General features: G+C 41.7%; 1 protein-coding gene across 3 annotated transcripts in view; it reads right to left on the bottom strand.

Moving 5' to 3' along the window:
• Window positions 1–23210, bottom strand: part of LOC126348507 (protein hairless) — an 83987-nt gene that overhangs the window by 37829 nt on the left and 22948 nt on the right. For all 3 annotated transcript variants that reach the window (XR_007565174.1, XR_007565173.1, XM_050002360.1), the window contains exon 3: window positions 2236–3555. Coding sequence is in view for 1 of the 3 variants with exons in the window: in XM_050002360.1 (XP_049858317.1) it covers window positions 2236–3555 (1320 nt within the window). In the remaining 2 variants the exon portion in view is untranslated. The remainder of the gene's footprint in view (window positions 1–2235; window positions 3556–23210) is intronic.

Raw genomic sequence — 23210 nt, 5'->3', positions numbered from 1 at the left:
AATAGATAAAGGCATATTATGTAGACACAGATAGTAGAGCAGATACATTATACTTCTATTGTGATTTATGAATGAATTAGCATGTTTCTAATTTATTATTGTTGCCAGAACTTCCTTTCTCTTTCATTATTTTGAATGAAAAGCTCTTCTTTCAGTTAAACAGAATTTCACTTTTTAATGGGAATTTCAGTACAATTTATTTTTTATTGACAAAATCAAAAATGCTCCTTCGAAAAATTCAGATAAACAGTTTAGATAGTTTACAAAATACAGATAATATTATGAAAAGAGTAGTTGCTACTCACTATGCAGCAGAGATGCTGAGTTGCAGATACACTATCAAACAAAACTTTCAGCCAAACTGACGTTCATCAGAATTAGACAAAACATGTGTGCACGTGCACACGGCCAAAAGCTTCATCCGATTTCGACAACACACACACACACACACACACACACACACACACACACACACACACAAACAGATGAAGCTTTTGGCCAAAAGCTTTGTTAGTCTTTTTGTTACGCCTTTCTTCGACTCAGCATCTCCGCTGTATGGTGAATAGCAACTATCCTTTTCATAATATTGTCATTATACCATCCTGCATTTTCCACTGTTTGATGCAAAATATAGCAATTACCAGGAACAGTTACATGACAGTAGTTACAGTTTAAATAATGAATTAATCCACTGACCAATATTTATTCTCATATCTGCTCATAAATACTCATTCTATGATGTGTTGATCAGTAGGTTGACTCATTTCATCAGTATCATTCAAACATGCAGCAACGGCTTGCAGCACCACAAATGGAAATAAGTAATCAAAGGTCACATGATATTTCTTGGTGTTTAAACAGTTAAACAAAACTGGGATAATAAAACGGATCAGATAATCCAAAGATTCTACATAGCGAGCTCAGAACACAAAGTACATATGAAGACAAAAAAATAAATTTTTTGCGTACAGTCACTTCATCTTGTCTCAGGAGCCAAAAAAGAAAATGAAACTATTATTCTGTAAATTCAGGCTATATGAATACTAACTGGTAGCACCAATTAATACAGAAGCTACCTAAATGATTGTAGCAAATGTAATCTACTTTTCAGTACATTAACTCTTGAATAGTATTTGTACCGAATGCCAGAAATCAACTTGAATAAACTGCACCACACACAACTACAAGATATCAGCACAGTTTGTATACTAATTTAAGGTTCAGATCTGAGTTTTGCATGTTGTTGCAATAAACTGTACAGTAAAAGTGCACTTGGCACAGAAAGTAGTAGTTCAGAGATAATACACTGGTAGGATTGTGCTTGTCCAGAGAAGATATGAGGACAGAGTGAAAATAATGGTGGATAGAGGAAGAATGAGCATAGAATCTTGCCAATAACAGTTCCAATCCAAATCCTCTGACTGTCCTCCTCTTCCCCAACGTCATCCTCTCCAAGCATTCCATGCATTCCTCACTTCCAGCACTGCCTCACAATTCTTTCTTAAAAATAATACCAAAACGCCAAACCTCGCTCAAGCTGAATTCTAGTCTGTCTATCTGACGTGAAAGCAGACAACTCTATCATCATCCTCCCTACAGACGAAGATTCCACTACTATAATTGATTTTCATTACTGAAATTAAAACAAACTAGATTTTTAGTTCCTCTATTCCCAACAAAAAACAGTTAAAGTACTAAAAATAAATCAAGTCTCACAGTATTTTGTATGAAATTGTAACATGTTTATGTTTATGTTTATGTTTATGTACTTTCTTGTCTCTCTGTCTGTCTGGTACAAATGCTGCTATTGATCTGCTAGAGACTTGAAACTTTCAAGATAGCTCTGAACTGGATGCTAACACAACATTAACTTGCTTTCTTGTGTGCTGCATGGCAGAAGGTTACATTGTGTACCCTTGCCATTCCCTTCTCTTCTTGTTCCAGTTGTAAATGATTATTGGGGAGAGTGGTTTCTGATAAGCTCATGTGTAAGCTCAAATCTCTCCAATTTTTAACTTTCACAGGATATACCGGTACATAGGAGGAAGCAACATAATGGTGGACTCATTTTTCACAGCTATTGAAAATTCACAATCGCAAATTTTATGGGTTCTCTATATGGGATTAGGAATCTGTATGGGGCTGGAAGAAATTAATTTCTACTGTTCAGAACATCCTCTGTTCACTTTACCACCCTTAAATCAATCTCTCAGAAATTATTATTTCTACACTTACCTGAACCATTATCTTCTTTCTTCAGCTCTTCCAGTGGTTGTTGCGTTAGTGGGCTGTAATGGCACGGACTAAGAGGTGGTGCATGGCAGGGAGCCACAAGTCCGTAATGAACTGCCCCCCTTGGAAGACTAGAAAGTGGGTATTGTACCCACAAAGTTGGAACTGGTGATGGAGATCCACGATATGCAGATACAGGTGGAGGGCTGGAATAGTAAGGATGATGACTTAATGTCGGAGGAGGATGAGGTAAAAAGGGAGATGAAAGCTGTGGATATATCAGTGGAGGTGTAAGGAATGGAGAGAGGTGTGCAGAGCTGCCAATGGACGGAACAACTGGATTTCTAAGTCCAGAGCGAAGATTATCTGGTGATGGTGAGAGAGCAGGAGAGCTGAGCCGCGATGGGGATGACAGCTGCTGCTGCTGCGTAGGTGACTGGTTTTGGGAGTGCTGCGTTTGTGGCAGTTGTTGAGGTGACTGCTGCTGTTGCTGTGTGGGTGACGATTTCCTCGATCCAGCAGGCTTTGAAGCCGCTTTGGGTCTGGGAGTCTGTTCGACGCTGCTAGTCTGTTGCGCTGAAGACTTCAGGAGAGTACGTAGGAATGATGTGTCTGTATCTTGAGGTCCAGGTGTTGGTACGTCTTCATTTCGACTATTTCCCAGGAGCGAGGTAATACTGTAATTACTCACACTGCCTTTGACACTAGGCTGGGGAGGAGACGGAAGTGCACTGCCAGGTTGGAGAGTTTGGCACGTAACAGTACAATTTCCACTGCTACCATTGTTATTGTTCTGTGGCAAGGCACTACTGGTACGAGCTCGCTGTCGTTTAGAGTTCGACATGTCCTCAAGACTAACTCTCTCCATTTCACGAAGTATTCTCTTCCTAGGGGATATAATGCTAGGATCCAGTCTCGCCGTTGCTACAGTTACTGTCCGCACGTGATTTGGTGGAATAGCCCCACTTGCATTAGAGCAAACAGTGCTTTCATTACTACTACTTGAGCCTTTCACTCTATCTAATAAAGTTTGTACTATATCCAACAATTTTATTCTGTTTCGCTCTTTCTTTCCACCTCTTACGTGTGCACTTATTACACCACTGTGATTCTCCACTGACACTTCTATAGGTACATAAGGGCATCTACGCTTCTTTTGTATACAGTGAAACACAGAATGAAGACTCCTTAGATGCCTCATGTGTGGAAATGACTGCATCACAAAAGTCATTTCTTTACCAATGCCTTGCCGAGGGTTGGTCTGCTTCCAACAGTGATCTCGCTGCCACGGTGATGACTGGACAGATGAGTTGTCATCTGACACTGAAATTAATGAAATTATTAGTAACATTCATATTAAAACAGTTGATGTAATATTGTTATTTACTTTATTTGCATTATAACTTTTCATTTCTTATTGATTTCACAAAAAGTTAGCAATTTTAGACAGTTTTAATTAATATACATCAATCTAAAGACTGTAAATTATATTGTGTATTTTTTTCCTTTGTTGTGTTAAAAAGATACAATTCGTCAGGATGGGTACGCTATGCTTGCGGGTTGCTTAGGTTGGTGCGTCAGTTGGTAGAATTTTTCCGTAAGTTTAATAAACACAACAGATACACATAACAGAGATTTTAGCCATCAATAATATATTCTCCTTCATTATTTACAACAGCTTGCCAAAGCTGGGGTAACTTTTCAATTCCATGACTGTAGAAATCACATGGTTCTAAGGGGAAGAACTCATTGAATCATGTTTGGAGTGCATTTTTATCTGGAAAAGAAGCTCCTTGAAGGCTGCTCGATAGAGAGTAGTAAAGTTGAAAACCTGCGTGCACAAGATGATGCGAATAGGCGGATGCAGAATAATTTCCTAATCCAACTCCTGTACATAGTTTTTTACCAGTGCAAACGAATGTGGGGGGGAAGGCGGAGGGGGGGGGGGGGGGGGGGGGGATTACCATGGAGTAGTGTCACATCACACAGTCTTCCTGGTCACTGTTCTTCAATTGTGTCTGCAAGACATCTCAGGTGCTGACAATAAATATCAGCAATCAGCAGTGGTGGTTACACCTCGGGGAAGAAACTTCTGGTACACCACAGTATCGATAATCCACCAGAAGTATTACATTATCTTTTGTGGATGCACACAGAGCACTGTATGGAGAGTTGCTGCTTTGTTTGGGCTCAACCATTCTTTTCTTTTCCTTATGTCAGCATAAAGATTCCATTTCTCATCACTAGTAATGATACAGGATAGGAATGGTCAGTACTGTTCATGAGCCAATTGATGACCAGCAAGCAAAGATGCACTTATGGCCACCCACTGGTTTTTGTGATTTTGGCTTAGAGCATGCAATATCCATGCACATGATTTTTTTGAATCTTCCGCATTGCATGAAAATGTCAGACGATGGTTGAATGATCACAGTTCATCATATTTGCCAGTAATCAAGTACACTGATGTGGTCATTGTCGATTATGTGTTTAAATGATCTTCATCAAACTGCAAATGTCTTCCTGAATGTGGAGAGTCACTAATGTCAAAACAATCCTTAAAATGAGAAAACCATTTTCTTGCTGTGCTCTGTCCACCAACGGTATTATCCTCATGCACAGCACAAATGCTTCTGGGTGCCTCCATTGCTGTCGCCTGTTTACTGAACTCAAACACAAGAATATATGCGAAATGCCCCAATTTCTCCACGTGGCACTCCATATTTTAGCAATCACAGCTCCACTCACTATCTCCAAATGACAAAGTGACAATGTGTAAACTCGAATAGCAACAGTAAACTACAAATAAAAAGTGATAATTGATAAATAAATGCATAGCAACAACAACAACAACAAACAACAGTTCAATTCAATTTCCAAGCAAATGAATTTATGTCAAGTTTCAGGTACATTACAATAAACATGAGATTTCTGACGTAAGGATAATGCTTTCCGAAAATCGTGATCAAACAGCAATCTAAAAACAATGGAAACTCCAGGTAGGAATGTCAACAATGTTGGAAAAGACAGATTGCCTTCCTTAAAGTAAGTAGCAATCTATCTGTAGATCTACATATAGATCGTGAAGTACACACATTGAGTGCCAATGCTGATAGTAGGGAATTCAATGCAACCCAGCTATGATTACTAAATTAGCCACCAGAGTACAAGAATGGAAGGAGCTTGAAAATACATGTGCTGACAGCTCACTCATGGTCAACAAAGAGCAATTATGGGAAGGCGTAGTGGCTACCTTAGAGGAGAACAGTTCTAAGCAGGCTGTCTCAGTTCCAACCTTTATTCATAATAATGGAATGACTTTAAGCTAAGTAACTAAAGGACTCCATCCCACGGCATTTATGAACTGTTTAGAAGTGTCTTTTGCGAATGTAACCAGAAAGACAAAAGATAGGCTCATAGGCATAATAATTATATGAAAAATGGAGCACATGTGGAACCTGTGCAGCTGAAGTTTTTGCACCTTTTGAACTTTGATGTTGTATTCATTAGCAAATAGTAGTCTCTTGAATAAAAATAAGCAGTAAAATCTAGTTTGCTTCTGCCAAATACATAATGTATGAAACAATGTTACAATTAGAGAATTCTTACAAAAATATTGTGATTCACAATGAGCTTGTAAAAAAGTTTGAGTTAGTCACAATTCTAATCAAAAGGGTACAGCTAGCAGTTCATGGAAAGTTGGCACTGTTACTATACTCACACATTGAAGGAGGTATAGAGCAAACTGAAGAGATTGAAGACAATTTTCAAGAATGAAGAAGCCACAATAAGGAGCCACCAAGTCAAGAATATAGCGACTATGCACATTCATTAAGTTTGCTGTGATAAAGTAACAAAATTGGTTTCGGTACATGAAATGATACTCTTCAGCCACAATAGAAGTATTCTAGAAATAAAGGTAAAGATAGGGGGTGCAACTTTGATCACAGGCCAAGGGATTAGTCGAGCAACATGGTAGAAGAGAAATGCAAGCAAAAGGCAACAGCAAATGAATGCAGTATTGAGCATGACCATCCAAAGCAGCTGTGGTAAAAAGAGGCCACACGATTAAAATGAATACAATAACTACAGAAAGAGGTTATAAGACAAATATTGATGAAAGTAAATAATAAAAATAGAATGTAGTCAAATTAACCAGGTAATGTAAAGAGAATAAGATTAGGAAATGTGACATTAAAATTAGTATACAAGTTTTGCTACTTGTGCAGTAAAATAACTGGTGGTGATAGAAATAGTTTGTGCATAAAATACAGACTGGTAATAGTAAAGTGAGACAAATTTGTTAACATTCAAAATAAATTTAAACATTAGGAAGTCTTTTCTTAAGTTGCTGTCTGGAGCTAGCAGAAGAGAAACATGGCTGACAAAACTATGCACACAAGAAGACAATAGAAACTTCTGAAATGTGGTCCTACAGAAGAAGACTATAGATTCAATGAGTACACTGCATAATAAAATTTAGGAGAAAAGAAATTTGTGGCACAACTTGATGAAAAGAAGAGATCAGTTGATGGGATACATGCTGAGGCATTGGCAATAGAGAGAAGTGGGACTGGAGGGAGGTAAAAACTGCTAAGGGAGACCAAGTCTTGACCACAGTAAGCAGGTTCAAATAAGTGTAGGTTGCAGTCACTACACAGGGATGAAGAGGCTTGCATAGGATGAACTGTGGAGAGCAGTCTTTGGCCTGCAGACCACAAAAACAACAACTTTTGAGCTAGGACATGGGCTGACATATGACTTCTCAATGAAAATGATGAGATGAAGCAGTAAATACTAATTACAGTATCCGGTGTAAGTGTTTGTGGAATAAAGATTGATGCACTGTTGGATTCGCATCTCAAAAATATGTTTGAGCAGCTAAACGATCTGTCAAAGTTGTACATGTCACAATAAAGTGTGTAACAATCTGCGTAGGTGGTAACGAGAGTAACACAGACTGTCTGATCAACAGTATCCAGACATGCCAGTTCATTTCAGGAACATTATTGTACACAAATCATTGCCTCACAGTTGCTGCTCTATGACAGGTTGCATTGTCATGCCGATACCATCGGTCACCATCTCCAAGTTGCTTCTCTATTGCACACAGTGCATAATGCTGCAAAATGTGCCTACAATTAGCATTTTATAAGTGCAATATGGGGACCACTCCCTGACCACAAAAAACATCCTCATACCACACCGTATTTTACGGATTATAGGATGCACTTTTTTTTTTTTTTTCCGAAAAACTGCCTCCATAATTCAGGTGCATCTTATACTTGAAATTAATATAGAAACATCCAGTGTCCGATTTAAAATTGCCACCAGTCTTAAAAATGACCACATATTCAATGCCGAGGGAAATCTGTCTCTATCTGGTAACACTGGATCAACTGGCGGCAGCAGCAGTGCTCTGGTGAATGAACACAGGTTGTGGCAAATCACAAGTTTGCTAACACTGTCTCCCTCCCACCCACCTGTCAAAAACCCACAATACGGTTTAGACTATGATGTGTCACTGCAGCCTATGGTGCCAATTAATTTGAATTGGAAGTGTGTGTGTTATCAGTAACAGTACAATATTTTTATCAGTAGCTATTTTCATGATGGAAAAAAAGTAAAAGGTATTCATATGATGCAGGCTATAAACTGAAAATAATAGTTCATGCAGAAGAACATGGAAACAGAGCAGATGAGCAGCATTGCAGCCCTCCATCAATGGAAAAAAAACCATTTACGGTTGGCGGGGAAGAAGAAGAAAAAAGAAAAGAGGAAGACTAAACATGAAAATAGAGGACTGAATGCAAAAGTAGCCAAAACTAGAAGATGATGCATTGAAACGGTTTCAAGGACACTGTCAAAAAGGCACAGGAATGAATACAAAAATGATTCAAATACACGCCCATAAGCTAGCACTACAGTTGAACTTAACAACTTTAAAGGTTGAGTTGGTTGGTGCTACAGTTTTATGAAGTGTCATGGACTTAGCATGTGAACCAAAAGCAAAATATCTCAGAAAATGCCACAAGAGTATTAAGAGAAAATATTATCTTTACACCATTTTATTATTCAACACTGAAAGAAAACCAGTATGGAACTAAGCCAAACAGTTAATATGCACAAAACTCCTCTGACATTTGATGTGCCAAGTAACATAGCTGTTGCCACGAAAGGTGCAAAAACTGTAACTATAAAAATAAGTTGTGCTGATGATGATAAATTTAATCCAATGATCATTTTCAGGTGCAAAACAATGTCAAAACCTTCCGAAATACCACCAGGCGTTATTCACATACATGACAAGGATTGGATAGACAAGGCTGGTGTGATATTATGGATTAACAGTGTGTGGGTGAGAGAAAAGATACTTTGCTAAAGAAGATTTTTCGTCTTGTGCTAGGTCAGTTTAGTAGTTATTTGAAAAATGTTGTGAAAGAGAAATTGAACCTGGGAGAAACAGAGCTTGCTGTTACTCTAGGAGAACTTTCTTTACAACTGTGATCTCTTGATGTCTCAATAAATAAACCATTTAAAGTATATATGAGAGAGGAATGGAACAAATGGATGAAACCCAACATGAATTCACACTAAAATTCACAGCTTAAAAAAAAGTGTGTCAGTTGATAAAACATCCATGGTCTTGAGCGACAGATGACATTATTGTTAAATTTTTCAAGAAGTGTGGCATAAGTAACACTCTCAATGGCAGTGAAAACTATCTTATCTATGAAGAGGACAACATTGAGGGGGGGGGGGGGGGGGGAGGAGGAGGAGAAAGTTCCGATGACAATTTTCAGGGATTTTAAAGATCAGTCTGGTTTTACAAACTAAGAATATTTTTTAGTCTGGCTTTGCAATCCAATAATGAAAATGGTAAAATGTTATTTTTTTAAAAACTTCTTAAAAATTAAAGTGTGTCTTATAGTCTGTAACGTTCAAAATTTTAAATTGGATTACCACAGGGTATTGTGCGATTCATCACTCATTTCCAGTCATCCACTGTCCAGTGGTGTCGCTATTTTACACTATGTCAATTTTGTTTAGCACAGATTAGAGAAATGTGGGATTTACGAGGATCTACTTAACCTTTGTACCCAATTCTTTTTAACTCCCTATGCATAGTTGTGCTAACTGGACTGCTGGTAGCACTTTGGAACACACAAGCGATTTCTTCTGGTGATTTCATGCAAGTTTTTACATCCACCCTCTACAATGCTTCATGGTCCTTGTATGTCAGTATGAGTACTGCCTAGCCTTTGTTTAACTGTGGTTGTTCCTTTGCATTCCATTTCACAATAACATCACTAACAGTCAAGTTGCACAGCTTTAAGAGGTCCGAAATGTCTCAGACTGATCTTTTGCTCTGGTGACAACCAATGACTAGTCTACATTCGAAGTCACTGAGCTCTCCTGATTGATCCAGTCTGTTATTACTGCTTTTCTACTGACAACTCAATGCTCTCCGCCTCCTTTCGTACTGGCAGGTCAGCCTCTCGTGACATCTGATAGTCAATTCCTCATTACATAGGGGTGTCTAGATACTTCTGATCCGAGAGTGGATATGAGAGCAGGCATTATTGCCATTCAGAATTCGAGGAAGAGGCTGCATGCAAGAGTGGGGGGAGGGGGGGGGGAGGAGGTTTGCAGTCGAATATTTAAGGATAACAGTATCAACATTATGAAGATTTGTTACAGCGACAATGCTATTTGAATAATCAATAAAAAATGGAAATATTAGTCATCCTGTAACAACGACAAACAATACCTTTACATGCAACACACCTTTGGAAGCTAAAATCCTAATTTTGGAAACTGTTTTTCACTGTCATGTTTACATGTTATGGCCCAAGGTGGTTTTCTTATTAAACCAATCCCAAAATGGCTGTTTCTCTCTGATTAAACAGTATAAAGTTCACTCTTAGTCTAATATTTCTATTTCTGTTACACTGCATAAAGCTATTCCATCCAGTTTAGTTGGAAATTTTTAACAACACAATGGAACCTGACAACTCGAGTATGTTTCAAGAACAGTTGTGCATTTACACCGGAGTGAAAGTGAATCATGGAAGTGAAAAATATAGCTGCTAGAACCATATATCCAGAACTGGTACTGGGTTGCTTACGTGACTAACCAGAAGAAATGTTGAAAAAATATGTTTATGAAATCCAGTATTGAGAGCTCCGTGTTAACATAATGAGAAGATTCTATTGAAGTTCTGAGGTGCCACCATGATTTTTTCTTTTGTAAAACAACCAGGACTAATTGTGGTATCGTCCAAAGATTATGGAGCTATAACAAAGTTGGCACCTCAGACCAATACCACAGAAGTTAACAATGCCTTGCTGCAGTCCGCAACAATGAATAGCCTCTGATCAAGCAAACATCATTATCCAGTTAGGACCCATATTACTCATGTATTAGATTGAACGGTCATTCTGAACTTTGTTCTTGACTATAAGAGTTTAGTAAATGTGTACATCAAACAATGTGTTAATATTCAAAGACAGTTGTAAACATTCAGCACATCCCTGTGGCAATGGATTGTAATAAAGTGAACTAATATTTCATATGTTGTAGTTTCACTCTACCATCTCCCTGAGCAATCAAAGAACCCACAGTTATACTGGACAATTGCAGTTTAGTCAGTTCATAACACTAATGAATGGGGTTGCATGAAAATAAAAAATGTAGAAACTTGAACCATTTAGAATCAAGTTGTATCCCATACTACTGAAGAAAGCGATTGCAGATAAAAAAAAAATAAAAATTAATAATGACATAGTAGAGTGCTACGATAGTTAGTATAGCAATCCAATTCATGCTGCAACAAAGAAAGACAAAGCTACAAAATGCGAGATCAATGTATCGTATTATACTCCCCTAGCAAGACCGGCTAGAAAACCAGGAAGATGTATCACAGATGTTTAGAGGCCAATTAACTAAGTAGTTTGGTCTTGACGATTAGCTACAGGCAATTATCAGTGCATCCTGACAGACAGAAGTACACTGCTTTCCTTTGTAAAAGTATGTGCCATCAATTCATGGAATGCCATTTGGTTTAAATATACCACATGCAGCAATCATGAGAGCCTTAGATGAGATTTTGAGTGAGCAATTGTTATGAAGAGTCACATTTTATAATGACAACTATTTAGCTGTGAATAATTCATGAGAAGGGCATACTGACCTTACGACTTATCTTAGAAGAAAGATTAAGGAAAGGCAAAACTACGTTTCTAGCATTTGTAGACTTAGAGAAAGCTTTTGACACTGTTGACTGGCATATTCTCTGTCAAATTCTGAAGGTGGCAGGGGTAAAATAACAGGAAGCGAAAGACTATTTACAATTTGTACAGAAACCAGATGGCAGTTATGAGAGTCGAGGGGTATGAAAGGGAAGCAGTGGTTGGGAAGGGAGTGAGAAAGGGTTGTAGCCTCTCCCTGATGTTATTCAATCTGTATATTGAGCAAGCAGTAAAGGAAACAAAAGACAAATTTGGAGTAGGTATTGAAATCCATGGAGAAGAAATAAAAACTTTGAGGTTCGCCGATGACATTGTCATTCTGTCAGAGACAGCAAAAGACTTGGAAGAGCAGTTGTATGGAATGGACTGTGTCTTGAAAGGAGGATATAAGATGAACATTAACAAAAGCAAAACGAGGATAATGGAATGTAGTCAAATTAAGTCGGGTGATGCTGAGGGAATTAGATCAGGAAATGAGACACTTATGGTAGTAAAGGAGTTTTGCTATTTGGGGAGCAAAATAACTGATGGTCTAAGTAGAGAGGATATAAAATGTAGACTGGCAATGGTAAGAAAAAGTTTCTGAAGAATAGAAATTTGTTAACATCGAGTATAGATTTAAGTGTGAGGAAGTTGTTGCTGAAAGTATTTGTATGGAAGTGAAACATGGACAATAAATAGTTTGGACAAAAAGAGAATAGAATCTTTCAAAATGTGGTTCTGCAGAAGAATGCTGATGATTAGATGGGTAATCACATAACTAATGAGAAGGTATTGAATAGGATTGGGGAGAAGAGAAGTTTGTGGCACAACTGGACTAGAAGAAGGGATCGGTTGGTAGGACATGTCCTGAGGCATCAAGGGATCACAAATTTAGCATTGGAGGGCAATGTGGAGGGTAAAAATCGTAGAGGGAGACCAAGAGATGAATACACTAAGCAGATTAAGAAGGATGTGGGTTGCAGTAGGTACTGGGAGATGAAGGAGCTTGCACAGGATAGATTAGCATGGAGAGCTGCATCAGGACATGTCCTACCAACCGATCCCTTGTTCTAGTCAAGTTGTGCCACACAAACTTCTCTTCTCCCCAACCCTATTCAATACCTCATTAGTTATGTGATCTACCCATCTAATCTTCAGCATTCTTCTGTAGCACAACAACAACAACAACAACAACAACAAGGGCATGTAGAAACACACATCGATGTTCTGCAAGCCTTTAGAAACCCTGGTGTCACAATCAATCTGAAGATGACAGAACTACATGGAAACAATTTAAATTTCTCAGTTTCTATTCTGCCCTGTGGTATTGAGCCCAGGTCTGAGAAATTAGCTACAGCAATGAATTTTTCAGTCCCAAAATCTAAGAGACATTTGAAATCATTTTTGAAATTCTGTGGTTTCCACTGATGCTTCATAAATAGACATTAAAAAAATACATCTTGTGGATGTGGGGAGATGCATGGCAGAAAGGTATTGTAGGTATTAAATTCTCATTATTGGAATCACCATTATAATATCACTCAGATTTGGTGGAACCATATTACCTCTGAACTGATGTGCGAGATTAGAAGATTAAATGATGCTGACTGACAAATTATGCACAAAACATTTGCTTTTGAAAGCAGAGAATATTATCAGCATGGAAGTGGAAATAACTAGTGACACAAACAAAAGCATTCACAGTCATTTGGAGCTTTAAGAAATTTTCATTTTACTTGCTAGGGAGGCATTCAATTGTCATGATTGAAAACAAGGCATTGGCATTCTTGATAAAATGCTGTGTGATGCACAACTGGGTTACTCATTAGGCATTAGCACTAGAGAAATTTGATTTTAAGATAAGGGCATTGTTCCCAAAGCTCTGTGTCAACTGTCAGAAGATTTACAACTAAAAAACACTGTGCAACCTAAAGTGAAGGAAATCCAAATTGACTGCATGAGGAATATCAATGGAGATGTACAGGGTTATTATAATCAAAGTTAAACTTTCAAAACACTGTAGAAATAACACCACTTGTCGGAATGACATCAAATTGTAACAGAATATTATCGGAGAAGGGGGAAAACATATGGCAGAAGAACAAAAAAATAGTGTGAAAATTTACTCGTAGATGGTGCTGTATGTGTCAGAATATGTAAATGAAAACACCTGTCATGCATACGATCCATTGAAGTTGGTATAAACACGCCAGTACACGGGTTTTCTTCTTTTCGTGTCTGCGACGTTCGCCATGTCTCAATGCGGGATCACGGTCTGCTTGTAAAGCTGTATTGCGAGAATGATGACTGTGCACACGTCGCTCTGCAGAAGCTCCAGACACTGAAGGGTTTGAAAATAGGGATTGGTCCGATGACTGCCATGGGTTTGGAGAACATGATTCGGAAATTCGAAAAGACGGATTCTTTTGGTGTGCGACCTGGTAAAGGGAGGAAACAAATTGGTTGGTTGGTTGGTTTGGGGAAGGAGACCAGACAGCGTGATCATCGGTCTCATCAGATTAGGGAAGGATGGGGAAGGAAGTCGGCCGTACCCTTTCAGAGGAACCATCCCGGCATTTGCCTGGAGTGATTTAGGGAAATCACGGAAAACCTAAATCAGGATGGCCGGACGCGGGATTGAACTGTCGTCCTCCCAAATGCGAGTCCAGTGTCTAACCACTGCGCCACCTCGCTCGGTGAGGGAACAAATTGATTTAATGTAAGTGGAAGCAGTGGCCACAACAATGCAGGAGAAGACGAGCGGCGGTGTTTTTTTTCTTTTTTTGTGGTTTTAGGGCACACAACTACAATGGTCATTAGCGCCCAGACTAAGTTAGGAATGCACTGCGAGGCACAAGGTTAACACAGCAACTACAAGGGACAACACTGTAAAAGACATATTAACAGGGACCAAAAAAAAAAAATTATGTCCTTAGACAGGTTTGTCAAGTGGATAAAATGAAGAACGCGAGCAGCTGCTCCTGGGTCATCCGCCAAAATGGCATCCAGAGTACATGGCAGGCCAAGATCAACGCGCAGTGTATTAAAATTTGGACAGGACGTTAAAATGTGGCGTACTGTCAGCAATTGCCCACATGGGCAGAACGGCGCCGGCGCAGCAGTCAGCAGATGGCGATGGCTGAACCGGCAGTGGTGGTGTGCAAACGTGTAGTGCACGGGGAATTGAGCGAATATTGGACACACCCGTAAGCACGGTGCTTAGAATCCCATGAAACACCCTTCTTTGCTATCCATTCATAATTACCTATGTGCACAAGTTGCTTCCTGTTGACCTGCCAGAAAGAGAGACATTTGCTTTAGAATTTCTTGTTCGCATGGAAGTGGACAATGATGGCCTGTGGAAGATTTTGTGGGCATACGAAGTCCACTTCCATCTGACAGGAGATGTCAATACACAGAATTGTCAATTTTTTTTGTGGTTTTAGGGTGCACAACTACAGAACTACAGTGGTCATTAGCGCCCAGACTAAATTATGATTGCACTGCGAAGCACAATGTTAAAACAGCAACTAAAAGGGACCACACTATAAGAGGCACATTAACAGGCAAGGGATTAAAAGAAAACAGCATAATCAAATGTCCTTAGACAGGTTTGTCAAGTGGATAAAACGAAGAACACGAGCAGCTGCTCCTGGGACATCCGATAAAATTTAATCCAGAGCACATGGCAGGCCAAGATCAATGTGCAGTGTATTAAAATTCGGACAGGACTTAAAATGTGGTGTACCATAAGCAACTGCCCCCATGGGCAAAACGGCGCCGGCACAGCTGTCAGCAGATGGCGGTGTCCAATCCGTAACTGGGCCAAAATGACCTCCTCCCACCGAGAAGGGCGTGAAGAGGTCGTCCAAGCCATGCGGAGAGGTTTCAAGGGCCGAAGCTTGTTGTCAGTCAGTGTAGACCAATGGGCATGCCACAGCGATAAAATGGGCTGACAAATGACCCTGCTAAAATCAAATGAAGGCACACAACAAGAAGCTGTCTGAGGCTGGAGGACTGCAGCCTTGGCCACGGCATCTGCAGCTTTGTTCCCAGGGATACCAACATGGCCAGGAACCCAAATAAAGGTAACTAGAGAACCGTCATCCGCCAGCTGCTGAAGAGAGCTTTGGATTCGGTGCACAAAAGGGTGAACCGGATACGGATCAATGAGGCTCTGATGGCGCTCAGAGAATCAGAGCGGATGACGTAAGCAGAATGTCGGTGGCGGCAGATGTAAAGAACAGCCTGATAGAGGGCAAATAGCTCAGCTGTGAAGACTGAACAATGGCCATGGAGCCAGTATTTGAAACTGTGTGCCCCAACAATAAAAGAACACCCGACACCGTCATTGGTCTTAGAGTCATCTGTATAAATGAAGATCATATTAATGAACTTCGAAAGAAGTTTGACAAACCGTGAGCAGAATACCGAAACTGGGGTAACCTCCTTTGGGAGCGAGCTGAGGTCAAGGTGAATGCGAACCTGAGCCTGGAGTCAAGGTGGCGTTTGGCTCTCGCTCATGCTAAAGGTTGCAGGGAGTGGAAAATCAAGTTGGTGAAGGAGGCTACGAAAGCGAACTCCAGGGAGGGGAGCGAGCTGAGGTCAAGGTGAACGCGAACCTGAGTCTGGAGCCAAGGTGGCGTTTGGCTCTCGCTCACGCTAAAGGTTGCAGAGAGTGGAAAATCAAGTTGCTGAAGGAGGCTACGAAAGCGAACTCCAGGGGGTAGCAGGGCAGATACATACAACCCGTATTGATGGTTGAGTGAGTCATCAAAAAAGGAACGATAAGACAGGTGGTCGGTCATTGATAATAGCCAACAGGCATACCGACAAAGCAGTATATTGTGCCAGTAGGTTAGTGGCAATTCACCGGCTTTAGGATGAAGATTCTCGACAGGACTAGTATAGAACTCTCCGATCACAAGACACAACCCCCGATGTTGTATAGAGTTGAGGCGGCATAAGATGGACGGCCCTGCAGAGGAGTATACAAAGCTCCCACAATCCAGCTTTGAGCAGACGATCGACCGATATAGGCGAAGGAGGACGGTTCGATCCACTCCCCACGACGTACCGCTGAGGACACAGAGGACATTTAGGGAATGGGTACAAACGGGCAGCCAAATATGACATATGTGAAGACCAGCTAAGTTTCCTGACAAATGTAAGACCTAAAAATTTTGTTGTCTCCACAAATGAGAGAGCAATGGAACCGAGATGTAAGGACGGTGGGAGAAACTCTTTGAAGCATCAGAAGTTGATACAGACTGTCTTCTCGGCAGAAAAATGGAAGCCATTGGCGACACTCCAGGAGTAAAGACGGTCAAGACAACGCTGAAGACAGCGCTCCAGGAAACATGTACGCTGCGCGCTGCAGTAGATGGTAAAATCGTCCACAAAAAGGGAACCTGATATATAAGCTGGGAGGCAATCCATTATTGGATTGATTGCTATGGCGAAGAGAGCAATGCTCAAAACTGAGCCCTGTGGCACCCCATTCTCCTGGCGAAAGGTGTCGGACAGGACAGAACCCACACATACCCTGAACTTGTGTTCCATTAAAAATGCACAAATAAAAAGAGGGAGGCAACCATGAAGGCCCCGTGTATGCACGGTGGGGAGAATGCCCGCCCTCCAACAGGTGTCTTAAGCCTTCTCCAAATCAAAGAACACAGCCACTGACTCGTGCTTCCGCAAGAAGTTATTCATAATGAAGGTCGAAAAGGTAACCAGTTGGTCAACAGCAAAGTGGCGCCTACGAAATGCACATTGTACATTGGTAAGTAAACATCGAGATTCGAGAAGCCAAACCAAACGAGAGTTAAGCACTCGTTCCATCACCTTACAGACACAGCTGGTAAGGGAAATGGGTCGATAACTGGAAGGCAAGTGCTTGTCCTTCCCTGGCTTACGAATCGGGACAACAATAGATTCGCACCATCATGTGGGAACATGACCCTCAATCCAGATGCAATTATAAGTACGAAGAGAGTACCCGCAGGAGAAAGGTTCTTCAGCATCTGAATATGAATATAACCAGGCCCTAGAGCAGAGGACTGTGACCGGGCAAGTGCACATTCGAATTCCCGCATGGAGAATGAGGCATTATAACTTGCATGATTCGAGGAGCGGAAGTTAGGTGGCCTTGTCTCCTCTGGGTGGTAATGAGCGGAGCTCGAAACCTCTGCGAAAAATCGGCTGAAGGCATTGGAGACATCCTCAGGGGCCACAAGGACGTCATTCGCGGCCATCAAGCCAGAAACTGGTGAGTGGACCATAGTACCAGATAGCTGGCACAAGCTACCCCAGACAACAGAAGAAGGAGTAAAACTGTTGAAAGAGCTTGTGAAAGCAGCCCAGCTGGCTTTCTTGCTTTCTTTAATAACACGGCGATACTGCGCACATAATCATTTATAATTAATACAATTTGCCATTGTAGGGTGGCGTTTAAAGGTGCGTGAAGCACGTTGATGAGCACATATAGTGTCTACATGCTGCGGTCCACCAGGGGACCGGTACGCGACGTGGAGAAGAAGTAGTATGGGGGATGAAATATTCAACAGCAGTGAGAATGGCTTCCGTGAGGTGTGCGACCTGACTATTGCAGCTTGCGAAGTTTTGACCCTAAAATGTCGCCCTGGAAGAGAAGAGCCCCCAGTCTGCTTTGGAGATGTTCCAACAAGTTGAGCATGGAGATGGGGTATGATGCAGGAGATGGATAACACAAGGGAAGTGGTCGCTTGAATACGTATCAGAAAGAGTGTACCACACAAACTGACGTGCAAGTTGGGTAGTACATATAGAGAGGTCTAAATGGGAATAGGTGTGAGTTGTGTCCGAAAGAAAAGTAGGGGCACCAGTATTGAGGCAGACAAGATTGAGGTGGTAGAAAAGGTCTGCTAACAGGGAGTCTCTCGGGCAGGATGCTGGAGAGCCCCAAAGGGGATGGTGGGCATTGAAGCCTCCACCCAAGTCTCCTGCACGGTAGCTGAGCAATAATTTGCACCATGTCTGCCCTAGTAAAGGCAGACGACAATGGAGTGTAAAGAGTACAAATGGAAAATATGAAAGTGGGGAGAGTAATTCGGACGGAAACTGCCTGCAGGTTGGTGTGCAATGTGATGGGATCGTAGTAGATATTATCCCGGACCAGCAACATAACCCCTCCATGAGCCGGAATACCTGTCACAGGGGGTAGGTCAAAACGCACAGAGGTATAGTGTGCCAAGTCAATACGATCACATGGGCGTAGCTTTGTTTGCTGGAGAGCTACTACGAGCAGACAGTGTAAGCGTAGCAGCAACTTTAAGTCCTCTCGGTTGGAGCGAATGCCGTGAATATTCCAATGACGAAGTGCCATTGTGATAAGAAAAAGAAAAAGGAGAAGCAAGAAGGGGTCACCTTGAAGGCTGCTGAGGGCCTGGCTTCGAGCAAGCACTGCTGCCACTATCAATAGGCGGAGAGTCAAAAATGGTTCAAATGGCTCTGAGCACTATGGGGCTTAACTTCTGAGGTCATCAGTCCCCTAGAACTCAGAACTACTTAAACCTAACTAACCTAAGGACATCACACACATTCATGCCCGAGGCAGGATTCAAACCTGCGACCGTAGCGGTCTAACGGCTCAAGACTGTAGCACCTAGAACCGCTCGGCCACTCCGGCCGGCGGCGGAGAGTCATCGTCCCTACAAACGTTGCGGCCGGGCGAAACGGATGACGGCAACTGCTGGGTGGCGCAGAAGAAGAAACGCGCCGAGGCGGAGTACTTTGCTTCCTATGAGCCTTCTTGGAAAGTCGTTTAGTTGAAGCACTGGTTCGATGGCTGGGAGTTCTGGGGACCTTCGAAGTCTTCATGGGATGGTTCCTTCTTGAAGGCCCGTGCATCCAACTTCTTTGTCTTAGTCTTGGCAGAAGCAGATGAATGTGCTTGTTGTGTCTTAGGAGCGATGGGAGGAAGAGGAGACGTTGACTGGGCAATCTTAGCACTGGCCAAACGGACGACCGTAGCGCTAAAGGTCAGATCGCATGTCTGTGTCGATACCTCCCTGGTAGGTCGAGGAGAGGTGAGGACAGTACTGTATTTCCCCCACTGGGAGCAGCGTGGGCTTCCTACTAACAAAAAGCTTGCGAGCAGCCGAGGTGGACTCTTTCTCTTTGACCCGAATTTCCTGTATACAACGTTCATCCTTGTAGATGGGACAGTCGTGAGACAATGCTGCATGGTCACCCTGACAATTCACGCAATGAGATGGAGGTGGACAGTCACCCTCATGGGCATACCTGCCACATGTGACACATTTAGCCGCATTAGAACAAGACTGGCGGGTGTGGTTAAAACACTGACACTGGTAGCAGCGCGTAGGTGTCTGGACATAGGAGTGAACAGAAATAACTGCATAGCCTGCTTCATAGCGCGACAGCAGCTGAACACTATCAAAGGTCGAGAAAAGTGTCCGGGTCAGTACAAGGTCATTGTTGACCTTTTTCATGGCTATGTACAGCCGTCAGCGAGGAAAGACTGAATCTCCTCGTCAGTCAATCTGTAGAGTGATCTAGTAGATACCACACCACGCGACGAATTCAAAGTGCAGTGAGCCTCCACCTGGACAGGGAACATGTACAGGAATGTGGCCCAAAGGAGTTTTTGTGCCTGAAAGACATTCTCAGTTTCCAACAACAAGGTACCATTACGCATCCTGGTACAAGAGTGTCCGGCTATAGCATCTACGCCCTTCTGAATAATGAAAGGGTTGACAGATGAAAAATCATTTCCGTCCTCAGATCTAGAAACTATGAGGAACTTTGGGGCAGGCGGTAGTACTTTTGTCACTGGTGGCTGGTCAAGTTTCCGTTTTTGGGCAGAAGTCAAGAGAGAAGAAGAAGAGAAATCCATTGCGGATGGATCCCCCACAATTGCTAGCGTCTCCGATGGCGCGCTCCTTCCTTGTGGGGACCCTCTCAGAGGGCGCTCCCGCCTTAGGTAAATGTTTACACCTCAGGTCACACCACCCGATAAATGGATGGAGGGACTGATCGGCATGGTCGGAAGGTATCAGCTCGGGCAATCACCCCTCCCTGGGCCTGGCCTTTACCAGGGGGTACGCACGGGCCCTACTTGTCTACCCAGCGCGGGGAATTACGCTTTGCCCCGTTCATCGACTACGCGTGCGAACGTGTGGGTCAGCCTTCAGGCACGCACAGGGAGGAAGAAGAATAGGAAAAAAAAAGGGAGAGAGGGAGAGAAAGGACAGACTGTCTCAAATGCCGAGGCGGAGACCATAGGGGGGACAAGAAGGCAAGGAGAAGAAGGCAAGGTAAAAAGTAAGGAAGACAGTGAGAGAGGGAGAAGGACAAAGAAAGGAAACAAACAAATGAAGGAAAAAAAAACAGAATAAGTGAAAAACCAAAATGACCACAAATGTAAGTTGTTGAACCGCCCGCGGGGGAGGAACTCCTTTTCGTCGCCTCTTACGACAGGCAGGAATACCTCGGACCTATTCTTACCCCGGACCCACAGGGGGGATTGTCAAATCTGAGCAATGGAAAATGCACACACAAATCAATCAGTGCCACTTCACCCTGAAAAGGTCACCGTGTAGTGTGGGTTTACAGTATCATCTATCATAGAGCCATATTTTTGCGAAGAGACAGGTGCTTCGGGTCCTGTTATCTGTACCGTCACTGGTAAGCGCTACAAGTGTCGTTTGCTCAACCACATCATTCCAGCTCACCAACTGCATGGATGTATGGATGAAATCATTTTTACGCAAGATGACGCACCTCCGCACACTGGAAATCAAGTTAAGCAGCTGCTGAAGTGCCATTTTGGAAATGCTAGATTTATCAGCCACCATTTCCCTGCAGCTTGGCTGTCCTAATCATCTGATCTTCGTCCGTGTGACTTCTGGCTGTGGGGCTATCTGAAAGATGATGTGTTCAGTGTTCCGATTGCAAACTTAACTGCATTGAAGGCACGCATTGTGAAACACATTCTGAATGTGACCCCAGAAACACGGATTAGTTGTGGAACATGTTGTTTCTCAAATGGTGGTCAGCATATTGAACATGTTTTGCACGTCGCACAGAAATTAATAACCCAATTTGATTGATTCATGCTTTTATGCAGCTTTTGGCCTCAGTACAATTAAAAACTAATGTGATTGATGCTTTTGTGTGGCTTTTGGCCTCAGGACAATTAAAAATCGATTTTTCCCATCTGATGTTATATGACCTTTCCGTCATGGATGGGCTTATGCAACTAACAGTATCACACCTGTACACCCATGCACACTGAGTATTGCTGTTTGTTTAATGTCAAACACACACCTAAGACATTGTTGTATGATTCATTTGTCATTTGTAGTTTAGCACTGTTAAATTATGATGCTTACAGCACCATCTATTGCTACACTCTGTAAGTATTTATTTTTCTTCTTGTCATACATTTTCCCCGTTCTCCGATAATATTCCATTGCAATTTGATGTCATTCTGAGCAGTGGTGTTATGTCTACAGGGGTTTGAAAGTTTAACTTTTATTGTGATCACCCTGTACATCGAGAGTTTAGTGAAGAATGTCAAGACAGAAAAGATACTGACAATGTTTTACATATGATGAAGGAAAAGTATGAAGAGCCTGCAAAGATGTGAATTTATGAGTACTATTTGAAACTAACAATACGCTGCATCACAGAATGTACCTGAATACAGATCATTGGTGCATTTGAGTATCCTGTCATGCTACGGAGAACTTGTCAAATACAACCACCTTACGGATGGACACTTCGGTTCATGAAAATGCATGCTCAAGTTATATGGTAAAATTATTTTTGACAACACGACACAATGAGTTCAGTTGTTACTGAAATTGTGAAATTGCTGTAAAAAATTAAAAAAACTAAAATTTCTACCATGCAACATAACGGGTCTACACACTCAGTAATTCCTGAAAGACTCGCTCCAATTGTGACTACAGGTCTCTTTGTCCCACTTCTGAAAACCAAAAGCAAATTTACACAAATCATGATAGTTTTTAATGTTTTCTCTCGTAGTAACTGCTACACGCTGTCAGTCCATGTAACAGTCTCTCACGCCAATCTCAAATGTTGTTCAGCACAGTTTGTATGAGAGTGCAAAGACAGAAGAATGTCGTCCTGATGCTGAGCATTTTTGTCACTTGGGGCAATATCCCTGCAGCAACGCTGCACCACATTTATTCTTAGAAAAGCAGAGTAATTACCAATTTTTACTCTTTGTTTGAAATTTTCTGTTACCCTTTTTAAAATACAATGCCTGTTCATAACTTTCGAGAGTTAATAAATCTGTTTAAGTTCCATCTCATTTTTTGATTGAATATAAGTTTGAGTGCAGGATACTCTCATATAGCTATACATCCCATCAGTGGTGACCTGAATAATAATTTTTGCTGTACAGAGTTAACAAACAATGATGGACTCACCAACAGTATCACTCCTGGTAGTGTGCCTCCTGCCCTTTTGGCCCTACAATCCCATACTGTGTGGTTTGCTCAGGTGGAGGCAAACTTTCCCTACCTTGGAAAAACCACCAATAACACTAAATTTTCTTGGGTCATAAGCCAGCTTGACCAATGAAATGCTACGGAGGTCTAAGACATAGCAACGGCTCTTCTGATAGAAAACAGCTATGACAGATTAAAAGCAGAGCTCATATATAGTGTAGTGGCTTCACAGGAAAACCTCATTTGCTTGGTATTTACTCAAGA

Source organism: Schistocerca gregaria, chromosome 1 (genome assembly GCF_023897955.1).
Source record: "Schistocerca gregaria isolate iqSchGreg1 chromosome 1, iqSchGreg1.2, whole genome shotgun sequence".
NCBI classification, from domain to species: domain Eukaryota; kingdom Metazoa; phylum Arthropoda; class Insecta; order Orthoptera; family Acrididae; genus Schistocerca; species Schistocerca gregaria.
The sequence above is the reverse complement of the archived record's forward strand: the minus strand, read 5'-3'. Positions and strand labels throughout refer to the sequence as shown.